General features: G+C 46.2%; 1 protein-coding gene across 1 annotated transcript in view; it reads right to left on the reverse strand.

The window, feature by feature from the left end:
* Nucleotides 1-4915: 4915 nt before the first annotated feature.
* Nucleotides 4916-10950, reverse strand: part of LOC126050082 (DNA-directed RNA polymerases I and III subunit RPAC2-like) — a 34122-nt gene continuing 28087 nt past the window's right edge. Inside the window, exon 5 of the mRNA XM_049827486.1 lies at nucleotides 4916-8933. Within this exon, the coding sequence (XP_049683443.1) occupies nucleotides 8814-8933 (120 nt within the window). The 3' untranslated portion in view covers nucleotides 4916-8813. The remainder of the gene's footprint in view (nucleotides 8934-10950) is intronic.

Below are 10950 nucleotides of genomic sequence, written 5' to 3' on the forward strand. Positions count from 1 at the left end.
GTTTGTACAAAATCTTCCCAAAAGAGCTCAGGGACACACACCTTGTGACATATAAAATCCAGATGAAAGAATGCTGGCAAAAATAACACTGCTGTGTTATCACATTGCTGCTGCAATCTGGAAAGTGTAATTTGGCAGAACCCTCTTTGCTCACAGGCAAAACATCATTCTGTTATTTCCTTGAATAAGGCATACAGAGCTACAGGATTCCACAGTAGGAAATGCCTCTGAATCCATAAACCCAATTAATGCACAGTCATTAAGGCAGCACAGTTATTTAGGCTGAGTCTTCAGAGGTTATATGGGCACACATGAAAAAAATAATCCTCTAGTATATCTTACCATATAATACCAGTTCACACACACACAGTCAGCACCATCTCCTGGTTGTCCCACACTGTGAAGCCACATGCACATCCCAGCAGCACACCTGGCTAGCCTGGACGAGCTCGGAAGCTGAAGCTCAAATGCTGCCTGTGCCACACTCGTGTTTCCAAACTGTCCACCAGATCAGCTATGGACCAATCTATGAACCTCTAAAGGAACCACAGTTCCACATCTGTCCAGGGCAGCAGGGACCTCCTTGATCCAGGAGCTGCGGCAGAGCCCTGGGTGAAGAGGGGGGTTCCTCAGCACAGCACCAGCATTTTGGGGGGATGCTCCGTCAGCTCACATCACCTCCCATTTTGACAGCAACAATCCTGCCCTTGTGATCCAAAAGGGTGGGACTGCACTTGCAAATTGGTACTGCTTCACTAGGAGGACCCAAAATGCTCCTTTCCATCCACCTACAGACACTTAAAAACCCCCAAAACCCCAAACAAACAACAAAACAAACCTTGGTAAAGTGCACTGTGTCATCTGGCAGATTATTTCACTGGTCTCTTCAGCTCTACTTGTCCCAAAGTCAAACCTAACAGAGGAGTAAACTTTTGGGGGGACCCAGAGAAGATGCTGCCATGGGCTACTTTCTGAATGCATTAAGACAGACTAGTCCTATGGATGGTTTTTGTTCTAAAAGAATCACACACAAAATGAGCTGGAACTTTCCTTCCACTTTCCCAGGGAGGAGAAGGAAGACCAAAATACCCCTGCTATTTACTTTTATTGATAGGATACAACTATCACTGTTATAGGGGGGGAGGGGGGGGGGTCCATCTTGTGCTTTTGTTTGGTTGGCTGCTGTCCATTACCCAGCTAAGCCTGACATAGACCAAAGCTGGTTTAGAGAACAGATTTGCACAGCAGCCTCCATTCAGTTCCACAGCTCCACTAGCAGGGCAAACCTTGACAAGACCTGAGGATTTCTTGTTACGGGATGCCAGGGGATGTTTTCTCCTGTTTGATACTGTGAGTTCTGTCCATTTTCCACAGACTTTTCTGAACTCAACACCCCTTACCTGTCCCCATGCACTGGGCTCAGCCAGCCAGTTTAGTGTTCTTCATTTTGTAAGAACATCAAACCCACAACAACAACTCACCCAGCTGAAGAACAAGCGTCCCAAGCCCTGCGTGGTCACTGCCTGCTACGCACACCAGGCAAACAAGCCACTTTCCCAAGTCAGACCAAAGGTCCGGACCTCATCCCCCAGCTCTGGGAGTGCCTGATCACCATGCTGTTTCAAATAGGACTTTCTCATCCTCTTACAACATGTTTCCTCTTCATATAGATAACTAAATGCTGAATTGAGCAGGGATCCTGGCGCACAGCAGGAAGATGCAAGTTCAAAGCCCTGGCCCAAGCTTGGCAGAGGACTCAAAGCTGGGTGCTCTATGTCCAGGGGAGTGCTGCACACACAGCTACTGGATTTGCTCTTGCTGCAGACCACAAATCCCAACGGGGACAAGAGCAGCATTGTCACCAGACCACACTTCCACAAAGGGTTCCAATTTTTATGAAATTCAAAGGGGTGGGGATCAGAAAACCCAAGTTAACCCAAATCTTCAAAAGGCTCCAACAGAAAATCCCTAGTAGATGTAATACAGAGAGGATGCAGTGCTCACAGTCTCCTATCCAGTGCTTTACTACATCCCTCCCTACAGAGCTGCAAGGCAACACCAAAGGCTGGATACTTCTCAGCCCTTTGCATCTCATGGACGATGCCAAGCTGGCTTGAACACCCATCTAATGCCTGGTAGATGCTTCCCCTCTGTCTCTGGAGAATCCTTATGGTTTGTGGGGTTTCTGAAGAAACAAGTCCTCTTCCCATCAAGGTCAGGATCAACATCCTCCCGTCACACCAGTTTCAGCAACATCTTTGGAGTATAGAAGTGTCCACAGTTTCTGGGACTTGCTTAAAGGCTCCCTCCACCCATGAGGAGTACAATTATCCTGAACTCTGATGGTTTGCAATCCGGGCCGCCTTCTAAGGCATCTGAAGATGACAAAAGGCTTCTGCTCATTGCAAGCCCCAATTTATCAAATGTCAAGCAGGAAGTCACATACACACACGCACCCTCAGCCCTGACACTAGGGCATAGTAGACAACCTTCAAAGAGAAGAAGCTGGCAAGCATCCCTTTCTGCTTGTGACTACTGTCATGAAACTCCCCATGCCTCAGAAGTCATGGCTGCAAATGCCCTGTCATCCCCAGACAACTTGACTTCAGTTGGCCCCAAGCTGATAAAATTATCAAGCAAAAAAAAAACCCAAAAAAACGAACATCAAGTGCAGGGTCAGTGTGGGCTCGTGGGAACAGCAGTGATCTGGCTTTGCAGCGCAGAGACACTTTCTGAGACATCCCCTCCTCCAACATGAAGGAAAATTCCCAGCACCCCATGTGTTTTAAACAAGCCTATTGCTCCACTCACCCATCCTGACTGGTGGGAAGGGATAGCCTGCAGATGAACACATACACACAGGCATTTGCAAGTACTCAAACAATTACTATTTGCTGCCCCTTTGCAAAGGAACACATCAGCAGTGTTTGGTGGGATCCAGCCAGGAACTGCTGGAGGTTTTGGAGTGAGGGGTCCACGCAAGATTACCCGTAGTTCTTCTTGGGCTGGTGCAGGTCAGGGATGGGGATCATCGCCAGCAGCATGGGGAAGTGGGGCTTTTCATCCCACTGCTTCAAAGCTTTCCCAAGCCAATGGAGCATCTCTTCAGACTCCCCATAAGACAGGAAACAAATAGAGGGCAGGATAGGTGTGGGCACCGTCATTTTCTCTCTTTACTGTGCATTGCTACACAGGTTGCACCAGGGGTTAAAACTGGGGGGATATCAGCCTGGAGAGGGTAAAGGATACTATGAAGTTCAGAGATCAGCAGCACCAGAGAGCTTAACAAGGATTAACATATTTGCTGCAGAAAAGCACCTCTGGAAAGATGCCAGAGCTGTGCTCCAGGACTCCAGACCTCTCTGGCAAAAAAGGCAGGGTAAAGTGCACACTGGCAGCAAGACTTGTGCCTGCATTTCTAGTTGCATACTTAACTTTTTTCTTTTTTTTTTTTAATAATGCCAATGAAGATGTCACTTTGGGAGTCAATTTCTGAGCTTTTGACATCAGTATTCCTAGTGCCCCAGAACTAAACTCAAGTCTTCCTGGAGGATTGCTAAACAAAATATACTGAACATTTGCCCACTTGCATCCCTGGAGAAGCATATTCCCAAAGAATTTCTTCATGCAGGTCCCCAGCAGTCTCCTCTCCAGAATATTTTACCTGTTTGAATTCCTGAAGGACTGTGTCTGAGTTTTCCTATTCAAGTCCCAGAGGACAGCCACTGAACCTGACATCTGCATGAATATTCTCTTCCCCCATGCATCCCTGCTCTACTGCATGTTGCTTCCTACAGCACCCTCCCTGCATTTGGGCTAATGCAGGCTTACACCCTGGGATATACAGGGAGGGGGAAAAAAACTAGATACAACCCCTGGCTAATTAGCAGAATTAATTACAGTTAGGCTCAAAGTGATGTTGACTGAATTATACTACTTCCCATGAGCACCATAACTTCTCATCACGTTGTGTTTCAGACCAGAGCAGATGAGTCAAGACTGGAGGTAGAGAGGGAGGGCAGGATCTGTGGGAGGGCATATGGAGGCACGCAGGGCTCTGCAGCAGGGCAGGAGGGCAAAGGAAACGGGAGAGCAGAGATGGGACAGAGGAGCTGGAACAGGCAGCGAGGTGGTCCCAGTGGCAGATCCCCATTGCTCAGGAGGCCACCTTGGATGTAGCTTCTCCCTCTAGAGACAGGTTCCCCCCTCCCTCAGCCACAAAGTCCTCCTCCCCATCCCTGTTCCTAGAGGTGCACCTCTACCACGAGGCACCTTCCCACCATCAGGGCACCACAAAGACCAGCAGGTCCCTCAAGGACAGGGAGCCAAGGGGATACCCCAGCCAGCAAGGCAAAGCCTCACCAGCCAGCGCCTGTCCCACAGTACCTGAGCAAGGTAAGTAGAGCTGGGCTGGAGAAGGTGGACAGGTTCAACCAAGAGTTGCAATCATCAGGTAGGCTCACAGCAGCAAGGCACATTTTGAGATCAAGCCAGCCCACGGGTCAGGGTATGGCTCAATGGAGCTAAGCAGGGACATAGGTAGGACTAAGATGGAGACTAGGGCTCCTACAGCTGAACTGAAATAGGGTCCAGGGCCCATGGGTGGGGGTGGAGGTCTCAGGTGAGGCTGCTCAGGGCCATTAAGACCAATTAGTGCCCTAAGGGTCCTGACGGCCACCTCCAGCCCAGGCCCGAATACATTTCACAGTAAACAGCTGCACTCATTTTGCAGGAAAGTGAATGAGTGTGTACGTGTCTTTATGTTAGGGAGGGTAAGCTGAACCTCTTAAATGATCCTTCCAGATATTTCTCTGCTGTGTGACCACACCTGTATGATCTGATTCCTTACATATAATCACACACAAAAAACAGAGCACAACTGACTCTTTGTGGGACAGTTCCAAATTTATTTATCTGCAGGTTAAATCCAGTGATTCAGGCTTGAAGCAGAAGCGATTATTTTTCTTTATCAGTGCTTTAAGGTCTGCTGTTCCAGTGGCTTTGACTAGACAGCCGTCAACATGTTCCCACAGTTGGCAAAGCTATGAGGGATGGATGCCCTAATCTGTGCCTCTCTCCAGACCACAAAGATATGCTGATCACACCAGTAAGCTGATTTCTTGCTGTGACACAATATCATGGGACTTGGCTTTACTTTGGTGTTGCAGCTTTAAAAAGTTGAAAGTTAGCTCCCAGGCAAAGCCATGCACTGGGGTGACTTACTTCAAGATGAGCAGGAGGGCTGCAGATCAAAGGCCAGTAAGAAACTCCATTTTAGCTCAGCGCTCCGGAGAACTCCTTCCTGAGAGTATCTCAAACTGGGAATGCTGGACCTAGAGTTACTGGTCAAAGACAGTCCCAGAGTGCACAAACAGCCCAAAACTTGGTTGCCATTCATTTCATCTTGGGCTGACCTCTTCCATCGTAGTAGCACTCTTTCGGTTACACTCATTCACAAGATCTTTGATCTAAGAAATTCATACTGCTTTGATTTTAGCTATTATCCCTTTCTCTTGTGATATTCAAGTATTGTATGGACAGGAATAGGTTAGGCAGGAATAGGCAAGAGCAGAAGGCTGTTGAGGTAGATGGCCACTAGCTCATCCAAAGCCTACGCTAAGAGGAACAAAGGGATATAAGAGGATAAGCCTTGGACAAATCAAAGAGCTGAATCAGGTACTGGAGACAGCTACACTCAATGCAAAACCATAATTTTTCCACACCTTAGATTCTTGCACAGAAAATAAATTGTAGAAGCCATTAAAGTTTAGCTGCAGAGGTAAGTTTTCAGAGCGCAACCTTCCAGCAGCTTACTAAGTTAAAAGCAAAAGCTTTGTGCTCTTTCTTGTGAATGATAAGGCTGTGGTATTTCAACACAGATCTGTCTTTCTTCTCAACAAATATGATTGAAGCATTAGCAGGAGACACTGACAGATGGATGATGGTCTTTAGCAGGATCTCATCCAGATGCTCTCTCAAGGACTTGAGATCATGTCTGATTTCCAAATGAAATCTTAGCTTGAGGCTGCAAATCGATTGACCAAGCTTAAAGGTAGCGTGAAGACAAAGTATCAGTCTCCTTCTCATCTAATATATCAATGAGGAGCTGGCATTTTTCTGAGCTATGGCTCCTCTGAGCTTGCTGCACACAGGACTAGCCAATCTTGCCAAGCCACCTTCTGTGCTCCTTGCATGGGAATCAGTTAAGCACAAATGGCAGCAGAAAGCCAAATTAATTATACTTGACATGTCGTCTTTAAAACGGAAGGGCAGTCTGTGCAAAACAGATCCCGTGAAGCTGTTGCTTGTCTGCATGGTGCTGCATTGCTGGTTGCTGCTGGATTGTACCGTGGCTTAATTCAGAAATAGTTCCTTCATTCTGATAATTTAAGTGACTCTTAACATCAGCCCTGAAACTGAATTGTGTTCCAAGGACACTAGTCGACTGTACAAGAAGATTGCTGTTTTCCTGGGGGTCTCCAAAGGGGGCTGGAGCCGCCCTTTGTCTCCAGCAGAACAGAAAGACCCATTCATCCCTCTGTCACATGCAGAAACATGACTGTCCCAGAATAGGACTGCGGGATACCTCCCCAGTGGGGTCAGAAGGAGAGGTGGCATGCAGACTCGTGTGCTCCGGGAAGAGAGCCAAGGAAAAGCTGCAGCCCTCCAAACAGGCCAGAGGGTTAAAGGAGGCATTGACCAATATGCCATGACTTCTGCCCTAGGCGGAGATGAGCTATTCAAGGTGCGTATTTCCTGATCGTCCTGCGGAGTGTAAGTGTGCAGAGGGGCAGACTCACTTCGGGAACGGTGGGAGGTCACCTCCTGGTCCCCTTCAAAGACACCAGCCAGTAATGAATTTGTTCGCTCCCACCCTGCCCAGACCAAAGGCTCAGCCTCAGTGTCACAGGCATCCACCAAGGTGCTTCACTGAGGTCCAGAGTTAACTTTGGGACACATGCTTGCAAGTTGGAGGCATCTATGAGCATTAGTGACCAAAACAGGAGGGTGGCAGCTGGCTGCCCCTGAAGCAAGGCCAGAGAAGGGCTGTACTCACCCAGCCCAGCCCTCTAGCTGGCTTGGCCCAAAATTTCCATCCTCAGAGGCTCATGTGGTCTGCCACAGGCTAAGACGAGATGGGCAAGGAAGACTGAAACTGGAGAAGAGAAAGCAAAATGGCCAAGTCTAATCACTGCATGGCAATATGAGCAAAGACAGTGAGAAACAGGATCCTCAAGTAGACTCCATAAGCAGCCTTCTCCCCCCCAAAAAAGCATAAAGCAACAGTTACAAATAAAGCATTCAACTTAAAAATACAGACAAAACAAGAAAACCAGATTCCTCAACACATGTCCATCACCTGTGTTGCTTCTGGCACCTGAGCTGGTTAGTCCAAAGTGCTGTTGGGGACATGTCTGTCCATGTGCTATCACATCTCTATCTACAGACATGTGCCAAGACTTGAGAAGCCACAAAGAGATGGGAGGGTGACAGATCCCTAAGACAGGCTCCCCAATTTGGGATGCTTAGTAGGATGAAGAGAGAGGAGTCTGAATGGAGGTTTTGTTCTCCACCCTCCACCCCAGAGTCGTCTCTGATAAACAGGGGTATGCAGTAAATAAAGACATAACTTTTCTGTGGATTATCCACAGCTCTGATTCATCAGATCTTCAAGAATCATGGAAATGATCTAGTGGAGAAACACAGATAATTTGCTTTCACACAAAGAAGGAAGAAAGTTCCCAAACAACCAATACAGATTATTTCTACCCTATCTACAAATCTTCACCACTGAGAAAAGCTAGGCTGGTCAAATTCTCATTGGCATCTTTGGTCAAATCTCAAGATGAGAGGGAGGCCAATCCATTATTGTGTCTGGATCCACTCAGAAAAAAGGCTGTAACAGCATATACATGTAACAGTATTTTATTGTGAACTTCTGCAGTTTTCCATAAATAGCTGAGATCCTGCACAAATTCACTCATGATTCCCATGAAAAGGGCTGAAAATGGATAGCCACAAATTTGAATGTGTTGGAGTTAATTCTAAACCAAGGCAAATGTAGCACCTCTTCTATCATATTACCAGGCAAATGCCAGCAATAACACTAGAAAGTTTTCCCTGCTGAGAGCTGTCTCAATTGCCATGGTCTGATCTTCATTACCTCTTGAAATTAGAAGTCCTTTATTAATTTCAAGATCTGTTCCTCACTGATTCAGTTCTACTTATGCTTCAGCACTAAGTTATTTTTGTTCTTTTCTCTGTTCCTAAAGGAGACTTGATCAATCACTTCTGTCTTCCCACTTTACCTAGTTTAAAGACTAAGATCCATATCAAGATGAGGACGAAGTTTCTCAGATCTCAGAGAAGAGATTCACTTGCACATTCCGCATTAACGAGGATCTTTTTTGTCTGTGTCTCCAAGGTATCTTTGAAAAATTTCATCTTACAGGTTGGATAGGATCCCCACCTTTTGCTGTGAGGTGGTTTTTTAAGGTTGCAGTAAAGTCAGGAGTCCTCGGTGTTGGGCACAGCACAGATGGACTGAGCTGATTTGAAGACTCTCTGCAGGGAGAGTTCAGGAATTAGCATTGATTTTATGAACTCTCTGAATCTTGACATCTAACTCCCTAATCCTCTGCTGATAAGGCAGGAAGCGGCCACCGCACGCAGACATGATTGCAGCCTGGCTGGATCTTCTCCCTGGAGAACAACAAACTTGTCCCATGAATAACGTGACAAACCAAACCTGGGTACTTACTGGTTTTTGCTCCTACCCCTACATGCTCCCATCACAGGAGTGTTTGCTGGGGTTATTTCTGGGTGCAGACCAAGCAGCCAGCTGGCCTCAGCCAGGGCAGGCAGTGGCTGAGCTCCGCTTGCCTTCCCGTTACTGGTGATACTGGTTTGGGTTTGTCCTCTCTGCTGTGCTGCTGGAAAATGCAATGGAAAATGTGTTATCTCAGAGATGTTTGTCCTTTTGAAACATTTGATCAAAACCAAGATTAAACCCCCTGGAAGGAAGGAAGGATGAGTGAAGATGGCACAATCACACAAATCTCATTTCTTTAAAGAACAGACCAGAAATAACTGTTGTAACATCAGTCTGATCACTTGTAGTCTGGGAACTGCCAAGATTTGAAAGCTTGGAATTGCCCCAGATGTTGGTCAAAGAAACCAGATGTTTCTCCAGGGTCTTTGGAAGTCACAAACCCCCCCAGGACAAAGGATGCTTAGGCAGCACTGGGAGAAGAAGGGCACGCCTTCTTAACAGAGGGGCTCTTTTTTAGCTGAGGGAGCAGCTGAGAGAAATTTATAGCCATGACACACAGAAAATAGAAAGCCCATGATTTTGGAGGCAAGAATATAAAGTCTGAAGAGATCTCAAAAACAAAGGAAAATCAGCAGGAGAAATGTGTCCAGATGTTATACCACTGTGTGTTAATCTATCCATTTCTTAAGAAAAGAGTAGTCATAATTTCTTGCAAAATCCTCACTAAGAATGTCAACTATTCTGTGTCGTCAGAGTACTAAACAATCAAAGATCTATGAAAACATATTTTAAGATACAGTAACTGAAGACCAACAATGACCAACAGGGCTGAACACAGCTGGAGTCCAACCTACCATTTCCAATAGCAAACAGCAGAAATATCTGTGCTCCAGACACAGCAAATAGGTCCCAAAATGATACTGTGTGGTCACCTTCTCAACTGAGAAGCTTACAAGGATCAGAGTAAGACACATTGAGGTCTAAACTCAGCAGCCTCACGATTGTCCAGGAGGAAAAATATTAAGTGGGGCTGCAAGGGGGTCTGCAAACCCAGGATGGATCTGGATCTCTCCTGAGTTACACTGCCCGATGCGCTGCTTCCCGGCACGAATGCAGAGTTGGCAGTAAAGCACAGAATTGTTGTTCTCCATGGAAACTGGTTCACTCATAAAGATGTGAGTATTTCTCCCCATGTGCAGGTACGCAGCCAGCCCCAATCTCCCTAGCCTGAGGGTGATGACAGTCATTCACTTGCCTCTGAGTTTTGATGAATCGAAATTATTTGTCAGTTTTGTATTTGTTGTTGTCAAGTCACAGAAGTTTAAGTGGTCTGTAGTTGGTCAGGTAAAATGAGCACGTAGCACAGAAGACTGTCTCCAGAAGCAGATTGCAGCAGATTTGCTGCAAAAAATCCTTCTAAGGGATAATCAAGGACATACCTTTGCATGACTTTGTTGGGGTTTGAACTTACCAGGTTATTATAAAAATATATATATATATTTTTAATAACTTACTGCATATGCTCCAAAGCTTAAAACTTTCAACCAAGTGGTAAGAAAAAAAGAATAGAGTAGAAAGGAACAAACGTTTTATCTCACATTTTCAATGCCAGGCATACTTAATTGGCAATTACATTTTTAAGACCAGTAATCAAAAACATAGTAAGAAAAGAGATTAGGTAAGATCATGGCTCGAAGAGAAAACAGTATACAAATAACATGATACAAGTGAGAAAAGTTCAGAGGTGGACAATAAGGGTGAGCAAGGCTGTGAGATGGCTTCCTACGAGAGATCTACGTTGTTCCTTCCCAGGGGCAGGACTTGGCACTTCCCTCTGTTGAACTTCATGAGGTTCCTGTCAGCCCATTTCTCCAGCCTGTTGAGGTCCTTATGGGTGACAGCACGACCCTCTCGTGTATCAGAGAAAGATGATCTTGTTCCCCTTGAGATGCCTTCAATCTGGGAAGGAGTCTGAACCTATTCTTTCCGTCCTTGTTTGGGGGCTAAAAGGGCAAAGGGACTCCTGCATCAGAGCAAAGTTGCCTTGACTTAGTACAGTTGCACCATGCCACCACGTTTCTGAGCCATCAAGGACCCCAGAGCAAGATGATTTGGCATTTCTTTTCAATAAACAGCCTGCCACATACCAAATAAATGTCCCATTCCTGAGAAGAGCC

This window comes from Accipiter gentilis, chromosome 24 (assembly GCF_929443795.1).
Source record: "Accipiter gentilis chromosome 24, bAccGen1.1, whole genome shotgun sequence".
In the NCBI taxonomy this organism is placed as follows: Eukaryota; Metazoa; Chordata; class Aves; order Accipitriformes; family Accipitridae; genus Astur; species Astur gentilis.